Here is a 20,656-nt window from a genome sequence, read left to right as displayed (position 1 = left end):
TTTACTACGTGATGTGGTATTAACATAGTAACATAGGTCATCATCATAACGCAAACATCAAAACTCAATTAAAATGTATTATATATATATATATATATATATATATATATATATATATAAATGCATCAACGTGAACTCTTTTTTTTTGTTCTATTATCATTCTAGTTCCCACAGTATTATGGATTTGTCCGAGTATCAGTAATTTTTCCTCTGGGGTAGTTGGCCGGCCTGTCCAGATTGATCATAGGATGTGGATCCTGATTACCTTTTCTTTCTTTTTTTTTTTTTTTTCTTTTTTTTTTTTAAATTAGTATTATTATTATTATACATTACCGTACAGGTTGGAATGGGCCGCTGTGCTGCGCTGGTGTTTTCACAGTGCGCCGGTATGCAGAAGGCGCTCTCCTGAGCCCCGTAGTGCCGGTGGCCGACACTAGAGGCTTTGCTGTGTTGTGTTGTTTTGTTTAGCTGGATGTTGGCTCATGCTTTCTACTGTAGCCGGCTGTAACGGTGATGGCTCTCCCATGAGGCGGGGGACCGGGGCCCTGTTTTCTCACTAAATACTCCGTGAAGGACCGTGTGGCCATGGCTGGGGTTTTCGACATCGATTTGGATCAACCGGATGAGAATGTGTCTGACGACGAACTCGAAGACGGGGTGAGTTAACGTGAACGTCGCGGCTAACGCCGTTAGCCGGTGCGGGTTAGCGCTCAGTGCGTGGCAAGGCGAAGGAGGCCTGTGCTGCTAAGATTAGCGGCCAGGCATCCATTATCGGACACAAGCCCGATTCATATGCCTCTCTCGGGTTTCCCGCGAAATTTGGACGGCAGTCCCATAACCAGTCTGTGGCCATTATTTAAACAGGCTTGCCAATATGGTGAGTTTTGTAATGGTATGCAACATATTTTCCATGTAAAAAGTCAGTTTAATTATGTCGCACAAGCGCATCCGCCTGCTCAAACGCTGGAGCAGCAATTATCGGACGCGATTACTACTGTTGCGGCTCTCCAGCTAGCTGTGCACGACATAACCTTAGATCAACACCGCTCTCACCCCAGATAACCTTTGCGCATGTATGAATTTACAGCAGTGCAGCCAATATCCCCGTCGGGTAAAGAAACAGGAGCGGAAGCAGTGCGAAGCGGCTGTAACAGCAGCAGGCAAACACTAGTGACCACACCGGGCTTGGCTGCTGTCCGATAATGGATGTAGGCTGCCGATCGCTTTAGGCGCTGCATCGGTATTCGTCCGGCGCAAGAAAATTAGACGCTAGCTAACATGAACGAACTACGTGGTTGTACAGCTGCTGTGACATTGCTAACCAGTGGTTTGTTGACAATTATAATGACGAAAGAGACTGACTTGCTGGGAAGTCGATGTGCAGGCTGAATTGTCCGATAATGGACCTCTGAATTGAAGATAAAGGGACCGTCGCACACAGTTTGCTAGCTTATCGACACCCACTATCTGAGTTTTTTTTTTTTTTTTCCAGCTCATCTCACACTTGACATGACATACATCTTCACTCTCGTCCACTTCTCTATATTGAACAAGTTACAGACTGCTGGTGTTTTTTTTTTTTATTTAATGTTACTAGTTAATGGCAGCATCAGCAAAGCTAGAAATAATCATTTCTTGCTTAGCTAAGAGCTGCTGCTCTCTGATCTGTGAACTTCAGTGCCCAGCTAAGTTACTTGTACTTGACCTGTTCAGTTTAAGAGAGCAGGGGTTAAATCCCTCTTGATAGATTAACAACAAATTGTTAAATTAACATCCAGTTCGTGGGACAGCTGCAGTATACTAAAACCTTCTAACGCAAAACCTAATGCAGCTATGAACAAGGTAAGGCTGGTTTGTAAGGAGCATTCCTGACATTCCCATGTACTCAGACTTTGTGTCCTGTTGTTCCTCTGTTCTCAGGGCCAGCTCGCTGAATACATGGACCAGTGCAGTGGGTTTGAATTGTGAGTACATGGCATCCTGTAAAGGTCCACGCAACAAGGAATGGTTTCATTTTGCTTTCACTTCACTGACATTGTGTATATAGCTTTTCATCCTGGGCTGTTGTTACCATCTCATTTAAAGTAGTAATTCTGCATCAGATCCTGTCTAGTCAGAAAAATCCTCTCAGATGGAGTTTCATAGCGTAGAATGCAATCAAATGGAGGTCAGATGTGGATCTGTTTGATGGTTGTTTGTATGAAAAAGGTTTGTGAGCCAGAGCAATAATGCATACCAATCTTACGCACTCAGCTGTTTTACCTTCTACAGCACTGTAATTATTTCACCCTCACATCTTTAAACATGACCACACTCAAGCTCAAATGTTCTATTTATGTGTCAAGTATAATGATAATAATTTAATCTTTTTTTTTTTTCCTCCTCTGCCAGTAACATGGACGACTGTGAGAAGTTTGAAATCTCTGAGAACAACGTCAACAAGGGAGCAGAGCAGATCAGGCCTGAATGCTTCGAGCTGCTGAGAGTCTTGGGAAAAGGTGGCTATGGAAAGGTGAGGCGTCCGATTCCTAGGCATGGAAATAATGTGACCATACCTGTGAAAACTCCAGCTCAAATACACATTCATGTCCTTTTCCACACCCTTATTACCCCATATTGGGGTTTAGCAAATCATCTATAACTTTTATTGACCTCTGATTAGCAACCAGTAGTAATTACACAAACATCTACTGGTCTGTAGCACAGATTACACTGGTCTGTAACTACATAAAATCATATTTTAACCAAAGACACAAGTAAGCTATATCTAATAAGAGCAGAGAGTGGTTTTTTGCTTGTTTTTTCTGTTGGCTGGTGGCACGGCCCTTCATTGAAGAGGGTTGGAAAGAAGAGAAGAAATAAGAAGAAATTTCAGCACTTGTCCGAGAAATCATCATTGGTTTTCATCACAAACCTTATCCAGCCTCCTGAGACACATTAAGGTCATTTAGTAGAAGAGTAAAAATTGTACCTGTTCCAGCTTTACCAGTAAGTTCTGTGTCACTCCCTGCTTTAACTGCTGTCCACACTTAACGGAAATGTTAGAGTCAAGTCATTTGTGCAGCGATGTGAAATGTAAAAGTAGAATTTTAACCCCATAAATCCATTAAACATTAAGTCTTATTATCTTTTTTTTTTTTTTTTTTTTTTTTTTTTTTTTTTTTTTTTTGAGCTACTCTGTTCCAGGCCTGACTTTGAAAGTGCACATCACAATAACTTGTTGAAGCATTTTTCAGTTCATCAAAGAGACGTATCACTTGAATCATTGCTTGAAGTGGTTTTATGTCTGCTGATTAAGAGGACGGTTTCTGTAACTGGGGAATTTGTTAGCATTACAAAGTCATACATTTTTGACACACTGTGTCATTTGTTTTGATATGCTTGTGTAGTTATATTTTTTGACTTTAGTTTAAAAGAAGTTCTTTGGCTTGAAAACTAAGGGCGAGGAGAAGGGCAAATGGCCTTTCAAGGTTTTGTGACTTTGGTTCATGCGGAGTCAAAGTGCTCCCCAGAGGACATACAGTCACTCTGACCCATGAGTGTCTGAGGTATGCTGTCATTTTCACAAGCAAAACAGATGACTCCTTGATCTAGTATCTTGGAGAGTATGAATGCATGTTGAGTACCATAACATCTGCAGATCTTCATATTATCCTTTACGCTTGTTCGTAAAACCTTGTAATCTGTAATGTTTAGTTGAGTCATATAAGACAGTAATTGAAGTTCCCAGTAGGACTGAACAGTTAATCAAAATATTATTGAAACTGCTGTATGGCCAAGTGTCGTATCCAAATCGCAGGAGCTGCAGTTTTTTGATGAAGGTAAAATGGGCAAGAAGGTGTCATAAATAATGTATTGCGGTGCTACAGAGATGCCCAGACATACAAATCAGTTCTCCAGAACTGATTCATTAAAATTGTGAATCACGGTTGCAGTATCTGTCAAAATAACCACAATATGATTTTTTTTTTCCTTTAACATTGTTCAGGCCTAGTTCACAGCAAACAGACAAGATACTATCGTCTTAGGACTAAAATCAGCTTTATAACTCAAATTGTCCCCTTGTTTGACTTAATAGATAAATAAATAAATAAAGTCAGATACATTTAGTGAAAGAATGGCTTGTTCTAAAGTGCTTACTGAATTTGTGCATGATACTGTAATAGTAATATAATAGCATGTCATCGTTGCAACAAGCTAGTTTATGAAATTTTGTCCCTCCAAGATATTCCATGATGAACTGTAAGTGTATTATTGCAAAGCGGAAGCATATAGGTCTTGTACTGGACTACATTATTGAGAGTTGTTTCTATTTTTTTTGTCCTCCCTATTTATATACGTGTATGTGTATGTCTTCAGTGTTGTTAGGATTGAAAGTGCCACTTGAGGGAAAATATTGGCCCTATTGTTTGACTTTAACAAAAAAAAAAAAAAATCCCATACTGTCTTTTTTTTCCCCCAGGTCTTTCAAGTTCGGAAGGTGTCTGGTGCTACTTCGGGGAAAATATTCGCCATGAAAGTTTTGAAGAAGGTAAGGTTTCAGGTTGTTCTGCAAGGTGTCATGTTTTTGTATTGCAGTTCCTCTAACCAAAAACAAAACAAAACAAACATGCTGTGCTGGCATTTGCCCTGGTGACACATCGGTGCATTCAGGTATGCAGCACGACCAGACCACCCAAAATAATGGCATCGGTGGACTTTCCCATGAAACCTCAAGCCTGCTTGTTCCGTACAGCTTGGCCTCCTTTCTCTAATTGACATGCCGCTGGTTCTTGTCTATTCCTGAAAGGCCAGCTCATGTTCCCAGAAGGCTGAGGGTTTGGTAATGACTGTGTTTATTGGCTTAATGAGACTTAAGCTGCCATGCAGGAGCTCTGATTCCTCTTCCACCTCTGCCGCTGATGTTGAGGCCTTGTCACAAGCCAGCACCCTTTTTAAGTTGCTGCCACAATAGGTTTCGCACCTCATCCCTATGTGCTTTTCTGTTTCTTGCCAGGCCATGATAGTGCGAAATGCAAAGGACACGGCCCACACCAAAGCAGAGCGGAACATTCTGGAGGAGGTGAAGCATCCTTTCATTGTGGATCTCATCTACGCCTTCCAGACTGGGGGAAAGTTGTACCTCATCTTGGAGTATCTTAGTGGTGAGGATCGTGACGCAAACTCACTCATACTATATATACACCCTGTATTTTTAGTTCATGCGTACTGTACATGTCTTTGTTTGATTTTTAAACCTAGTAACAAACTGGGTTTTTGTTCCAATCGTGCCTTCATTTCATTGACAGATTTAGTGTGTGGTTGTTACAGGTGGAGAGCTGTTTATGCAGCTGGAAAGAGAGGGCATCTTTATGGAGGACACAGCATGGTAAGTTAGTCCGTCACTCTCGTGGCAATCCAGATATTAGCTATACTTAAACAAACTGAGCTTGAAATCTACTTGAGTGTCAAGTGTGAGATGTACACCATCTGAAAAACATAATTCCTTTTAGAAAATGTATGATAGCAAAATTTACAATAGTTAATTTACATCCTTTTTTGACAAAATAGCTTCTCTTTTACTGAATGGATCTTTTACATAGTGTTTTTCTAATAGAAGTTACTGTTGTTTGATTTGATTGAAAAATGTTTTGGAGTTAGCCAGTCCAGCCCAAAACAGGGATGTTAAACAGTTTCATGTTCCTAATATGCAGCTTTGTTTGTGCATAATTTCCAAGTCAGTGCCCCTGAATCTGGACAATATTGTCCCCTTTTCAATAGACCACAACATGGGCATCCCAACAAAAACACTATTGTTGAAGACATCCCCTGTTTTGACATATTAGTCACAGTGGGATCAGAAATGTCATGATATTTCAGCATTAGACCTACAGTGTTATGGGTACAGTGCACTTATACCACAAAAGGTTTCAATTAGACAGGAAGCAAGTGTTTGGATGAAGACAGCGTGCTGTCATATTTAGAATAAAGCCCACACAAGTCAGACAGGATCAAAAAGAAGCCAAAGGGAATGACAGGCATGAGAAACATTACGGTAAGTAGGTTAGGCAGTCATTGTTTGGTGTGTTTGCACTTTATTTTTTGCACTGCTTGCAACGTAACATATTCTGTCCTCTGTGTTGGCCAACATGCTTGTTAAGTATGACTGGTGTGTAAGCTGTGTCATGCAGAATCACATAATAGTTTGCACATGCATGGCGTTGGGTTGGTTGTAATGGAAGCTGGAACCTGCAGTTTATGCTCTCCTGTTGTGTAAATACAGCATTGGAGAGAGTGATTACATAAAGAGTGCTGCTAGATGACAAGGTGTGATGTTTTGCTGTTTGTGGAATAATATCAACAACTGTATAAACAGCACAACACCTTGAGCACAGAGATATGAGTGCCAGTTGAATGTATGGATTATCAAACTGATTGACTGATCAAATGGGTTTACTGTTCTTGATGGGTAGTGGGGGAAAACAGGTTGTTTGAGAGAATGCTAATTAAAATTCACTCCCTGTTCAGTGCTACACCAGTCTGTTTTTTTTTTTCTGTTGACAGTTTCTACCTGGCTGAGATCTCGATGGCTTTGGGTCACTTGCATCAGAAAGGCATCATCTATAGAGACCTGAAGCCTGAGAACATCATGCTCAACAACAACGGTACAGCAACTTTAAGTGACACTTGGCAAAGCGCGGATTGTAGACACTGACCTTTGATGTGTTGATGTGTTGTGTTCTCTTCATGCACAGCCTCTTACTCTAAGAATAGGCAAGTCTGATTGTTTGGCTTGTTTGGTGCTAAGTTGTTTTTCTTGTTGTTTTGGCTCCCTCTCCCTGCAGGTCATGTGAAGTTGACAGACTTTGGCCTGTGTAAAGAGTCTATCCACGATGGAACAGTCACCCACACCTTCTGCGGCACCATAGAGTACATGTATGTCACACAGTTGTCAGAGCTCTATATAGTTTTTTTTTTTTTCGGGATGTACCCGGGCTCGGGATGTTATCAGATTCCAGTTGTGAAGACACAAACATTCAAACATGATTCCTGGTGTTTTAAGGACAGTAAGAGACAATGATTTGGCTGTGTATTTTTCACAGTGTAATCACGTGTAATAATCAGCTTGTCCTTCACTTCTCCTTCCTCAGGGCTCCAGAGATACTAATGAGGAGCGGCCATAACCGGGCAGTGGACTGGTGGAGTCTGGGAGCGCTCATGTACGACATGCTAACAGGAGCGGTAAGTACACACTGTTGTACCCATATGAGTAGTGTTAAAGACAGCAAGATTTTTTTTTTTCATCATCAAGAGATATTTTTGAAACTTTGTCGCTGTTAAAACTATGTCAGGAAATCATTTGACCAATATTTTATTAATGAAATGAAGTGAAGTGAAGTTGTATTGTGGAAGTTTATTTTAACTATAAATCTTTACACCCTAGCTACAACATGTCATCCAACTCCAGTAATCATTTCCTCATGTTCAGAATGATCTATACATCACATTCACAAAATGGGATCGTATAAAATCTCCGCCTGTTTTAGGAACAATTTGCTCAACAAATGATGGTGTCTTTGTCTTCCATAGCCCCCATTCACAGGGGAAAACAGAAAGAAGACCATTGACAAAATCTTAAAGTGCAAACTCAACCTTCCACCTTACCTCACACAAGAAGCCAGGGACCTTCTGAAGAAGGTAAGCAGTGAATATGTTGATTCTGCATCACGCCTCACATATTTGAATGTCCTGGAGACAGAGTGCCAGAGTCTCTAAACTCTTTTTCAGCTGCTGAAACGAAATGCCTCGTTACGACTCGGAGCTGGACCAGGCGACGCCTCAGAAGTCCAGGTAAATAAATACATCTGTTGAAACGCAGGCGTGAGCCTGCATATGTATGCCGTTTGCCAACACATTGGCCTCACCAAGTAAGAAATCCTCCTTTTGTGTCTGTTCTATTTCATCCTGAAAACCTGTTCACGGGTCCGATGTGTCCTGGAAAACCTGGAACCTTCCACACCAACACACAAACGGGAAAAAAAAAGCTTGTGCTTGGCATGCCATGTTAAAAAGTTACAGGTTTTGTGAAAGAAAAGCACAGAAAAAGATATAGAAAAGATTAAAAAATATTAGAAGATATTAAAAAACAGTATCTTCCTGGGTGAGCAAATAGCCATAACAAGCCCAGCCCAGACTGGTTGAAAAAATCCTTGATGTGGTGGTTTTGCTAACGCTGCTGCTGTTATGGTTATCCCCAGGTCCACCCATTCTTCCGGCATATAAACTGGGATGACCTCCTCGCCCGCAAAGTAGAGCCTCCGTTCAAGCCTTTCCTGGTGAGTTTGACCGGCGGAGTGCTCTAAAAATGAACAGCAGTGCTGTTTTAAGCAGGGACATGCACTGTGACCTGTCCCAGCCAGGTGACTAACAGGCCTGCTTCCTTTGGCAGCAATCAGCTGATGACGTCAGCCAGTTTGACTCCAAGTTCACCAGCCAGACCCCAGTGGACAGCCCCGACGACTCCACACTCAGTGAAAGTGCCAATCAAGTCTTCCTGGTGGGTAACTGCGTCCAGGCATCTTGTGGACCTCATTGCGTTGTTGTTTCATATGTGAAATACCCAGTGTAGAAGCTTTTCACTGTATCATTATATGTGTTTTTATATACAGAAGTGAAGACTGCTTGTTTGATTAGAAGGTACTCGTAATGCTTTCAGGCTTCTCTGTGACACAATGCAGATCCAGTTGATTATGTCTTGATTAAAGCTACAGATGTAAATGCATATTTGTATCCACCTCATAATTAGTAGTTGGATGTTGATCTGAGAAAGTCATTTTGAGTGTGATAGAAGATATTCAGTTCATTCAGATGGACGTATTTTGCTGTTAGTGGAGTGACAGCAGTATTCCAGGTGATGTTGCACAATCTAGGCTTGGGCATTTAAAGGAAATGACCAGTTTTAAGCAGTACCTTCTCTCATGCCCCATATTGTCACTGTGTTGTCTGCACACAAACATACAAACAAAGGAAAGCACTGGACTTAATGTTTTTTATTTCCTTTTCAACAACTAGTTCTTACGAGAATAACTTAATGCATGCCATCTGTTTCTGTCCTGCTCCTTTTCCTGGAAGCTCCACTGAAGTGTTCCACCGCATTGCATGATAGGGTTTAGTCAGTGTTTCATTGCTCATCATTAGCTGTGGGTTGTTTTTGGAAAGATGGTCTTTGAAGAGGTGGACTCAGATGTTCTCCCCCCCCCCCATTCTCCCCATCCCCCTTTCTATTCTCAGGGTTTCACATATGTAGCCCCATCTGTTCTTGAAAACGTCAAGGAGAAGTTCTCCTTTGAGCCAAAGGTCCGGTCACCGCGGAAGCTCCCTGGAAGCCCAAGAACACCTGTGAGGTAACAGCGGTTTGTTTTGTCTCTGGTTTCATTTCATTGAATTATATTGATCACTCACAGATTGCTGTCATTTCAACTCCTGCCAACCTCTATGCCCTCAATTTTCCACTATTCCCTAGAAAAGGCATGGTAAAATTTCCAGCTTTACCTATATTCATAGTATTTTTATGGTCTTCCTAGGTAAATTAAGAGTTACCTCAGTCAGTGTTTGCTTTGACTTTATTTTGGGAGCTATGATGTAATAAGATGGTTTCCCAACATGCTGTTTTTTTTTTGTTTTTTTTTATCTCTTTAGTCTAAAAAAAAAGATTTAGGGCTGGGAACTTGGATATGAATAAAGCCTAGCCCTAGACTTAACCAGTGGTGGTCTGCACTGAAAATAAAATCTTAGTCTAGTGCTTAGAATTGTCACAAAAATTGATGCTTAGGTACAAAGTCAGAAAACAACATTTACAATATTACTCCGTCATGTGAACGCACATAGGAGACAAAACTGGGAACACCCACCAGCGAGAGACCAATCCAATATGGAACGTCTTCACCTATCGAAAGCATTGCTGATCCTTATAAGCCAATCTGCAAACAGTGTTATTCTTTGGGGGCTACACGCCAGTGTTACACTTGTAACTCTGTGATCTTATTCTAATTTGGCCTGTATGTTTAAGGAACAGTTGACCCAAAATACAAAAAAGATATTTTCCCCACCTAATCTTAGTGCAGTCTATGCACTCTTGGCTAGGTTTCCAGTCTGCAGTGATCCTCTCTGTCCCCCGGCACTAAAGTACAGGCCGGATGGATTTTCTTTTGTGGACCTCAAACTGAACAGATATTGTTTACCTTTTTTTATATAATTTATAGACACAGTTTTTGATTGAAGGGGTGTGTGCTGAATGTTTTTACCTGTAGCATTCAATCAAGTGTTGAGGAATCATGGAGTTTCACTGGTGTTTTTATGAAGTACCAAAATTACTGTATTGTGACATCCCTACAAGTGCTAATCCATTCTGAGTAGCCAACCCCTTCTGGTGTCAGACACAGGAAGATGATGATTAATGATCTATATTGACCTTAATTCATTGCACAACACCAATAGCTATTTGTGTTTTGCTATATGTGACTAATTGTATTTTGTATGTGTTTCATTAAAGTAGGATTGGGTGATTAGACAAAATCAAATATCACAATATCTTTGAATGAATACCTTAATATTTATTTATAACATTGCAGTGATAATGAAGGGATGGCTGTTAGTACTTTCATAAGACATTTACACACAAGAGATTTTTGATAAACAATCATTAGTAATGTGGATATGATGACCAAGCTGGTGGAGGCAAATGACAGAACAGCTACAGCTGTCTAATAAGTTCAGAAATCAGCATCCCTTTTCTGTAATGCCGTTTTTAAAACAGGAAAAGACAACACTCGCGCCATATCATCCTCCAAAATCATCCACTCTCCCACGCCTGGTATCTCAGACATGAATGACAGAGCCATCACACGGCTTGCACTCACAATAGTGAATGACTCCAATCACTCTGTGAATCCACACTCGACACAAGCATGAAATCATCTGTGCATCTGTTACTTACCAAAAATCAACTAATCTGAAATGGCCAAATTGGGATCTTATCAGTAGAGCATACTTAAACAACCTGTATCCATTATTATTAGTATATATGGAATAGAAAACGCAAATTAATCTCTGTCCCACTCTCCCATTCCAGTCCTGTGAAGTTTGCTGGTGGGGACTGCTGGCCCCGGGGACCCACGCTGTCTGGCGACCCGTCTCTGCTCTCCCCCGGCAGCTCTGTGGAGCAGCCGATGGAGGTGTCGTCTGTGGAGCACATGGACATGAGCAGCAGCAGCTCTGAGGCCTCGGCGCCGCTTCCCATCAGGCAGCCTTCGGGCATCATTGGCACAGGGCCCTTCAAAAAGCAAGCCTATCCCATGAACTCCAAGCGGCCCGAGCATCTGCGGATGAACCTATGACGCTTGGCTTGCCTCAGAACCTTTAGTCCTCTTCCAATTCCTCCTCTTTGTTTTATTGTTTTTGTGCAAAGAAGAGACTTGTAGAAATTAAACAATTAACTGACACTGTCGACTCCGATCACCAGCTCCTCCAGCAGCGCCTTCCCTCCCGCTCGGCCTCCCCCTCCTCCTGGTTTAGCTTGGCCTCCTCCGCCTGCCCCAGATAATCAACAATCAAATCCAGCAGATATCTCGCCAGTCAGAGGAGCGTTATGAGAGAGGAGCTCTTGACTGAAAGTGGACCTGGTTGTTGGCTGTGTAATGCCAGCTGATAAGGGGGCAGAGCGCAGTTGATCCGCCTGGTTTCACTGTCCTTGACTGGCATTATTGTACGGCATACTGGTGCTTTACACCTTTGAGTCTGCACAGTGTTACTTCTAGTGTTTACTGCTAGTTGCTTCCATCATATGGAGCGAGACAGGATATGTGATCTTTGCATCCATGTAAAGAGAAAACCAGTAACAAAGGGTGGTGATGTCCTCCGTCAAGATGCTCGGCTTTGTTTTTTTTTTGTTTGTTTGTTTGTTTGTTTTTTTAATAATACCACGTTATGATACGAGGTTATAGGTTACACTACTAGAGGTTAGAAATATTCGATAACAATTCCAGAATGAACACAGTATTCCTGTTTGATTGTTTTCCACTTGCTTGTGAAGATGAAAATCATATTGCCTTTTTCACTTTGCATTGTCACTTGAAGAGTGTGATCAGGAGTAGACAGCACAACTTATGAGAAAGCAGCTATAAATATAAAAAAAAAAAAAAGAAAGAAAGAAAGAAAGAAAGAAAAAAGATAGAGGCAAAATTTTCAGCTAAACGTATCACTTCCACCGTAATCAATACCAAATGCTGGCACTGCTTTAGTTGTCCAACTGGAATGCTGTATGTAGCAAGCCTGTCTGGAAGTACTATTCAGTTTCTTTATGTTGAATGTAAACTGACTCGAAATGCCTTTTTGAGTGTCACTTCGATCTCCTGCGCTTGGCTCTGATGAATCCTATGGCAAATTGCTTTCATCCGATCTGTTCGTGTGGCCTTAATGCCACTGTCATAATAGGAGACCAACAAACTGAAGAGCGTGTCTGTTCGCTTCAGGCCCAGATAACCCCGAATGCACCCAGCCAAAATCTTACCACTGCCTTTTATTGATTCAGGCTACATTGTGTCTTACGTGCCTGGGTGTTTTGCATACGCTTATTGTGCATTGACAATAATAGGGCTCTCAGTGATGGAGGGATAAACCAAGACTTAGATGAGTGAACCCTCACTTAAATCCTGTTTGAATTGAGGTGTATGACCTGTTGATGTGATTTGAAGCTGCTATATGAGCCTTGGAGTCCAAGCCATCTGACCCTCTTGCCCCAAAGCAGACCGGTGTGTCTGATGCAGATTCCCATGATGCCAGTTCGGCTCGCTGCAGGCAATTTCTGGCTCAGACTCTACTCTTATGTTTTAGTTGATTATTAAGGCTGTAGACCTTCTGCATAAACATATATGAAAATTAGCCTGTGTTTGGATTGCTCCCACACTTCTAAGCATCCAAATATCTGATTTTTAATTGATTGACCAAAATCACTGTTTCAGTAAACCAAACACTCATTTGATCTTATTGACTTTATCTGCAACAACAGTGCTTGCAGAAGCATTTTTCAATGTCTACCTGATTTTGCAAAGTATTTTTTAATGGTTGTGTAATGGCTATAGTGTTAAGAGGTCCTAATATGGATGTGTTGGGCTAAACTATTTGATTTCTGCCTGTGCAGCTCACCTGGTCCCAGGTGCAACAATTGTTATTTTCAAAAGCAGTCACTCCACTCTTTTACTCCAGTTTGACTGATTTGTTTCAATGTGTATTTATTTAAAGTGCCATTCTGTTTCCACTGCATCAGTCACACTATGCAAATGATGTATTTATTATGTAGTTAATTATAGATTAAACAGCAGTGAAATCTGTAAACAATTTGATTTGTCACTCATGTTGGAGACTTATTTTGTCATAAAAGTAAGCTTGTATATGATTTTATTTCCAGTGAACATCTTTTACAGCAAAAATGTTTTGTTTTGTTTTTGTTTTTGTTTTTTTCTTTCCTAAATTGGGGACAGTGTCCTTAATGTCTTTAGAATATTTATTGTGCATCATAGTATCATATTCAAGGGGGATTTGCAGAAAACAAATGTTTTGATATCTTGTACTTTCCTTGCGCAAAACTTGAAATTCAGTTTGCAGTGCTAGAAATATGGACAGAATATTGTGTGTGAGAGTGCGTGTGTGTGTGTGTGTGTGTGTGTGGGGAAAGGGGGAATGATGCAAAGCCAGTGGGAATGGCTTTGTGCCTTTCTTGACAGATTACAGCTTGTACATACAGTACATATTGTAGATGTGTATGGAATGCTTTGGGATTAATCCACAACATACACTTGCAGTTGTCGTGTCTCTGAACGATGTGCATTTCTTTGCTCTTCCAATTGATTGTGACATGATCTGAATGCGGTCATTCTGAAATGACAAACTTTGCTTTTATTCAGGTCTGCCTTGGTCAGTCTTTTGGGGATCTGCAGTTGAATGCCCGAGAAGCATCCTCTGTATTGGGAAGTTCCAGAAACCTGGTTTAGTTGGCCTTAATGTGGAAAAAAAAACTGTAAAGAGAAGGGTTCATTACCGGTGAGCCTTTGGGTAAAAAAGGTGTTTTCAAATCAATGATGGGAATTCAATAAAGTTTTCTGTGCTGATTTCCTTGTCACCCCAACACCTGCTCTATGAGATGGGAAATACTGATGTGTATCATGTACATAATGAATGAATGAATGAATGAAGTCAAAATAAAATAAAATAAAAAAAAAGATTAGTCTTGTTTCTGAGAAAGTTATGACAGATTTGGTTTAGGAAAGTGGTAAGTTCTCTTTATTTTGGACTCAACTTGAGTGGACGAGACCTCTGAACCCTAACCCTGATAATGGCTGCATTACTTTCTAGAGCACTAAGGTTTTACGTGAAGTAAAAAGGTTTTGAGTGCCTTCTAGAGCATGATGCTTTATAATTAATGAGGACACATTGTTTATACATGCATATTTTGAGCAAGCATAACATCCTCTCTAACATTCATGTGAGTAGAGCATTAAAGCTGCAACAGCGACTGGCTCCCAAATTCTTGTACACCATGCACACAGACTGTCCTAAACAGATGTACTAAAAGATTTGAACATACATGTTTGTTTTTAAGTCATTTGAGGTCAGTAGGACAGTGCAGTTTCTCCTGAATGGGAATTGAACAGGCTTCTTTTTTTCTTCTCTATTTTTAGGAACCGCCACCTCACATCTTTTCTCTTGAGTTTTTATGCTTCCCATCAACTTCTCTTTCTCCAGTTCCTTTTGGTTTTCCAAATATTTGTAGCTTTTATTGTGCAGCTCCACTCTCTTTGTCTTCCTGCCTCCCAAGATGTGAGAATAAAACAAGACAGGCATAGCGAGTGCCCTGTTTTACTCATTAAAGCACAGGTAAACAATCTCCATTTTCAATTTCCTTACATCCCCAAAATAATTCTCACTTCAGTAAGCACAAGAATTTTCTCAAGCCATTTACTCGGTCTCATTTAACTTGCTCAGCAACTGCATGACTGTCCATTTGCTACCAACCAAAGACAAGTCATAAATCTCAATCACTTGTATATATCTTTATTCAGATAGTTTGTGGATCTGAAAGGACAAAAATAATTGAAAAAACAGTGTGAAATGGTTTCAGTACATATTATGTAATAAAATAGATGATTCTCCCTCTCTTTGGTTTTTACAAAAAGGAGGCTTCACCACCTCAATAGAAAAATAATTTATGTGTGGATCAAATTAATATCCCAAGCTCTGTTGCATCCTTTTTCTCAATTGCAAGCAATCACCAAAAGCAATCACCAAAAACTGAAAGCATAAAAGTCTGAAAAAACAAATTATTTATCCATAACATGTGTCATTCTTAGAGCACCCATGAGGTCAGCATGCACAGACTGCTGAGGTTGTGTGGATGCTTACCTCTGCAAATACACCGTTATAGTTACAGTTCAGACTCAAGTGTCGGTAAGTACCACACATTTAGAAACACTGAGCAAAACAAGATTTCATGTGGTTCACATCTGATCCAACTTAAGAGTGTGGAGAAATCTGACTAAAATACCAGTTTTTAATATATTTGTCATATCCGCCCATATTTACAAGTAGTAGAAACACTGGGAATTTCCTGTCCCACAAGGACAGTTTGTACTTGTTCCTCTATGGACAAAATAAAAGGTGAACAATGCAACGTGACAAAAAAAGGAAAGAGCAAAACAAAACAACATGAGAGGGCATGCAGAAACCCAACTTTGAGTTGTCACTAAGTGTGACAAAGAAACTTCCTGGTACATTATTAACCAGAGCATACCAAGGTGCAAGTGAGGTGTCCTTGCTGACCTTAGCCAGTAGTGGGCACAGCCCTTTACTAATAGAGGAACAGTGTGGACAACATGATGTGTCAATGGGGTTTGTCAGCCACATCAACTCACATATCAAAGATGCATCAATTACGTCCCAAACCCAAACTCCCCGTCTCTTCCTTCCATTCAGTCAATAGATCTGCAGGTGGGGAGACGTGGCGCCGTCCCTCCATTTGTAGACCTTCTCTGTGATCACAGTCCGGCAGAGAGGGCAGCTCTTCTCCCGGTTAAACCACAGAGCGATGCATTCGTCACAGAATATATGCTGTAAAGAAGAGAAACAGCGATTACACGCGACTAGAAGAAGAAAATGGACATAAATCGTTTCATTTGATTCAGACAGTGGAGTGTCTAAAGGTATCAGAGTTAAATTTAATGCTTTTTGAGACCTTCTATTATTTTCTCCACCAGGCAACAGTCTGGAGGGAATCATGCATTTGATGGTGTGTGTGTGTGTGTGTGTCAGTCTGTAGATATTCTCGCATACTGCTGGACATTTCGACCTAATATTTTTTTGCACACGGTTATCACTGTATGATCAAGGACCTCTCGTGGTTGTGGTGATTAAAAATCTCTCTCTCTCTCTCCACAGGTAAACAGAAGGATTTTCTTGGATTTCTCTCTACAGATAAGCTGGACAGGTAAGTATAAAATGAGTTGGGGTAATCTACTAAAGGCATTTTCCCAACAGGTAGGTGTAACAGGTAAGCAGAAAATTCAGTTCAGCAGTGGGTTTTATAACATCACAAATGCCAACTCAAATGCAGATGATCGTATCTCATTTTGTCTAACAGAATTAATTGTAGCCTAAATGTAGCCATAAATTCAAATATAAGACTAATGACTTTTGAGGTGTAAAGTGACATTATGCTTGAGCGACCTGAATCCAGCCTAAAGCACTCATAGGCGTTACTCTGTCTACAAGTGGTAAGGTCCTTGAGTGTGTATAGATGTGAGGGGTCCTGAACTGTAGTCTACATATAATCCATGTATTTCTGTGGATTTACCTGACAGAGCAGGGCCCGAGGCTCCCGGTACTCTCCCTGACAGATAGGGCAGACGTCTCCAGCCTCGCTGCACTGGCTCCTGGTGGCCGCTGTGCCCGTATGCTGAGGAATCATCACCATTAGCGAATCAAATCACTTTCACAACATGGACAGTTTAGGTGCTTGGTTGTAATTTGCTAAGTTCTGTAAAATACCTGATAAAAGCATATGACTGCATAACAGTTAAACTGAATATTAAAACAACTGTACTGCTACTTATGTGCTACTTAGCTTTTCAGATTTATCAAGCAATTGTTTTATAAAAGCAATAAACAGACTATCACTATTTATAGTAATTTTAGAACAGCTACATTGGAAAACACTTCACTATCCCAATGTTAGGGCTAAGCCCCAAAATGTGGTGCCTTGATGTTAAAAAACGGTCACTTAAATCATTCTGGGCTAGATAAAATGGCTGTTATAGAAAGTGACTGGTATTATCAAATTTTAAAAAGATAGAAAAAAACATGTCTTGTCTCTGACCACCATAAAAGAGCAGCTTGTTTTCTTTTCTCCTGAAAAATGAGACAGTTTAATTCAGGCATAAAATTCCTCTCATGACCTCGTGCTTCAAAAATGGTCAGTTTCCTATTCCAAGCCTTAAAGACAACATGAAATGAACTCAAATGACTTCCACTTCCCGGAAAAACGAATATCTTTAATGGTGCCCTCATGCTGCCCCGGTGGGTGGAAATAAAAATTTCAAGCAAAAACCTAAACACTTTTTTAGCTATCCACCAATCTCCATAAAAAAAAACAAAACCTTGTTTCTTTCCTGTTGGTTTAAATGTTTGAATGATCTCTGCCCATGATATGTCCCACCCAACATCCTGTTATAACAGATAATACAAAAAACCAAAGAAGTAAGAGTGCCATTTCATGGATCAAATATTTCAGGAAGATGTTCATCACTTTACCTCGCCCTTGAGAAATATCCTCACAGTTTTCAGTACTGATGTACAATGTGCGTATAATCCTAAAAGCTGCAAAAGATATTTAAGAAAATAGGCAAGTTAAAAAAACAAACAACAATTAAAACAGACATGAACAAATGATTATTAATCTGCTGCTGTCTAATTGTGGTTGTTCTCACCTTCAGTATGAGGTAGACCAAAGCCAGCAGGACACTAGCACCCATGGTGAACCCAGGGGTGCTGTCCCCTTCCTGGTAGGTGACCAGGTAGCGGAACCAGAGTGGGACAGGAGCCATGGCCTGGTGCACCTGACCCAGCTCCTCAGACAGCATCAGCCACCGCCCCTGGACACACAAACACACACACACAGTGCATTTGGGTCATCTTCAACACGACACGTCACCTGTTGTCAGCATTTTTTTTAAACAATCTCCACAAGAAATGTGTCTTCCCTACCTGGGTTCTGTAGGTCACTAGTGAAGAGGGCAGCAGCAGAATAAGGCACTTAATCCCCATAAAGAAGAACTTAATTACAAAGTTGGTGATGCCAACTGCCCATAGAACCTCCCAGAAACCCAAGGGCTCAATGGTTGGGCTGAGGAAGATGAGGCTGGGTTGAAGGAAAGACACATGGGTTAATAAATGACACAACTCCCTTTCAAAACTTTTTTTTCCTGCATTCTAGTTTTATCAGCTTATAGGTCAGCAAGAATTTTTAGGGATATTAACTTTATGAAGTTGGATACCAATGTACTGTGATGTTGCAGCTGATGTGAAACACTAAATTGAAACAGAAAAAAACTTACCAACAGTAAAGTGTCTCAGTGAGAAAGGTGTAGTAAAGCAGGAGGGTGGAGGAAATCAGGAAGAGTAGCAACCATATGCACTGCAGCTTTGAGTGACGATCCTGACAACAGACAGACAAAGTCAGATTTTAAGAGAATGAATGCAATACACACACAAAAAAAATGTGTTTTCCTGTCTATAACTTACCTGAAGAAAGACTTGAGTTTGAATGTTTCTATTCACATACAGAAAAGTTGTGAAGAGGCCAACCCCAACTGCTAAACCTGGGAAATGAGGAGAAAGAGTAAGACAGGCCGCCTTGTACGGAGAATTTTAATAACCTTGTTTGTTTATCTCTGAATTACCGAGAGCATGTTGGATGACCAGTTTAGCACAAAGGATGACTAGGAAAGGAAGACTCTTCTGGAGCCAGCGGAAGAGGTAGCGAAGCTCAGAGAAGGAGGTGCTGGGTTCCCCGGAGTCCAGCTCGGACTCAGCCGCGTCGAGTTCAGGCTCTGAGTGCAAGTGGTGCTGCGGCCGAGTGTGTCCGTGTGAATGTGAATGGGAGTGGCTGTGGGAATTCGCTCGGGATCTTCTGGACGATGCCCCTCCGCTGGACTCCCCAGGCCCGCCGGTCATGGTCACCCGCACCTCACTACTCTCCGTGTGGGCGGCACTGCCAGCGACGAGCTCTGGCTGCAGAGTCAGGGTTATACCATTTCCTGCATGAGCACCTCGCTCACTTGAATCAGGCTGCATTACCATTGGAGACTCCCTCAGTTTCAAAACTCTTCTGGTATCACTCCTTTGGTGCAAAAGAGAAAGCAAAAGGAACATATCATTGTCTCTGCAGCCACAAGACGCCCAGTACTAACTGCGACTGCAACTGGACTAAACAGGTTCAACAAGACTGTAAAAATTAGAAACGACTTCAAGACTTCTGTCAATAAATTTAAAGTAAACAAATGATTGCTTCATGTCGATTTATTTATTATTATTTATTTAATACATTTTAACATAATTCCTTCCAAAAAAATACAAACAGCTGCCACATTTATCACTGGTGCCATGTTATTCGACAGACAAATTCACAATAAGGTCACCTGGTGGATTTATTATGTTTTTGAGTGTTGAATACACAGTGCAGTATTATTTGGAAGACCATTTGACTACTAGTAAGGTGACATTTGGTGAGCTAGTTAGCTTACTAGATAGTTCACATTCCTCTGCTATCCACAAGTGTTTGTTTAACTTATTAACTTGTAAGAGATCACCGGGCTAAAGGAAACACAAATCACCAAGAACGCCAGAGTCTCGTTAAAGTGCTTTTGAAAGCGAAGCTAAAGCTAAAGGTACACCGACAACTTTGCGTAAGGACACTAAAAGCGATTAGTGAAGGCCAAACACACACGATAAACCCCAAAGTAGAGCCACAGCCAACTAATGTAAACAGCTAGCATACCTTACATAGCAACCGGAGCTACCTAAACATGTTAGCTTTCTGGATACGCAGTTTTAAAAAAGCTTCAGTTTACCTGTCATTCTGCACCCGGAGTTTCATGGTAAGCTCCTGGACCCCATCTAATAAACCGTCCAAATCATAAAATGAAACAAATGGGGGGAAAAAAATAAAGTCTAAAACTAAATTAATTCGTTAGCTTTCAAGCTAAGTCATAAGCTTCTCGGTCAGAGACATCTTGGCGTATTTACGACAGCAGCAGACGTCAACTTCTTCGCCGTGTGAGTTTCACGGCTGTTGGGATGCAGAGTATGACGTCTCTGCCATCTGCTGGGATATTAATGAATTACATCCATAACCACGGTCTCGGTGGGACAGTATAAAGGAAAAATAATAATAAATAAATCACCACCACACCTTAATGATGTGCATAAACACAAACACCATTGCTCAGAGCCTTGGGCCTGAGATTATGGTGATCCCATCTGCTGCTATATTGTATCTAAAGTAATTTGTAAAGTCACATACTTCAAAAATGTGGAAAAGTATTTTACTCAAGTATGTAGTTATTCAGAC

The 20,656-nt window shown here is 40.9% G+C and overlaps 2 protein-coding genes across 3 annotated transcripts; one reads left to right on the top strand and one right to left on the bottom strand.

The window, feature by feature from the left end:
• Positions 1-373: 373 nt before the first annotated feature.
• On the top strand, positions 374-12,238 carry rps6kb1a (ribosomal protein S6 kinase b, polypeptide 1a). 2 transcript variants are annotated; one of them, XM_030069013.1, is made up of 15 exons: positions 374-657; positions 1,921-1,964; positions 2,392-2,512; positions 4,463-4,531; positions 4,997-5,144; positions 5,311-5,368; positions 6,544-6,644; positions 6,825-6,915; positions 7,131-7,221; positions 7,570-7,677; positions 7,768-7,830; positions 8,238-8,315; positions 8,429-8,536; positions 9,271-9,383; positions 11,111-12,238. In XM_030069013.1, exons 1-15 carry the CDS (start codon positions 586-588, stop codon positions 11,373-11,375), a joined length of 1,530 nt encoding a protein of 509 aa, XP_029924873.1. In that variant the 5' UTR covers positions 374-585; the 3' UTR covers positions 11,376-12,238. The 2 variants fall into 2 exon arrangements, with proteins under 2 accessions (XP_029924873.1, XP_029924874.1); XM_030069014.1 differs by lacking the exon at positions 374-657 and adding an exon at positions 764-877.
• Positions 12,239-15,071: 2,833 nt separating this feature from the next.
• Positions 15,072-20,352, bottom strand: rnft1 (ring finger protein, transmembrane 1). Its single transcript, XM_030069428.1, has 9 exons — positions 20,157-20,352; positions 18,987-19,426; positions 18,829-18,905; positions 18,642-18,742; positions 18,292-18,445; positions 18,015-18,179; positions 17,839-17,904; positions 16,883-16,984; positions 15,072-16,140 (listed from the first exon to the last, which is right to left on the bottom strand). Exons 1-9 carry the CDS (start codon positions 20,180-20,182, stop codon positions 16,006-16,008), a joined length of 1,266 nt encoding a protein of 421 aa, XP_029925288.1. The 5' UTR covers positions 20,183-20,352; the 3' UTR covers positions 15,072-16,005.
• Between the last annotated feature and the right edge of the window lie 304 nt (positions 20,353-20,656).

The sequence above is a fragment of the Myripristis murdjan genome, chromosome 14, assembly GCF_902150065.1.
Source record: "Myripristis murdjan chromosome 14, fMyrMur1.1, whole genome shotgun sequence".
NCBI lineage: Eukaryota > Metazoa > Chordata > Actinopteri > Holocentriformes > Holocentridae > Myripristis > Myripristis murdjan.
This window is presented reverse-complemented; position numbering and strand designations above follow the sequence as displayed.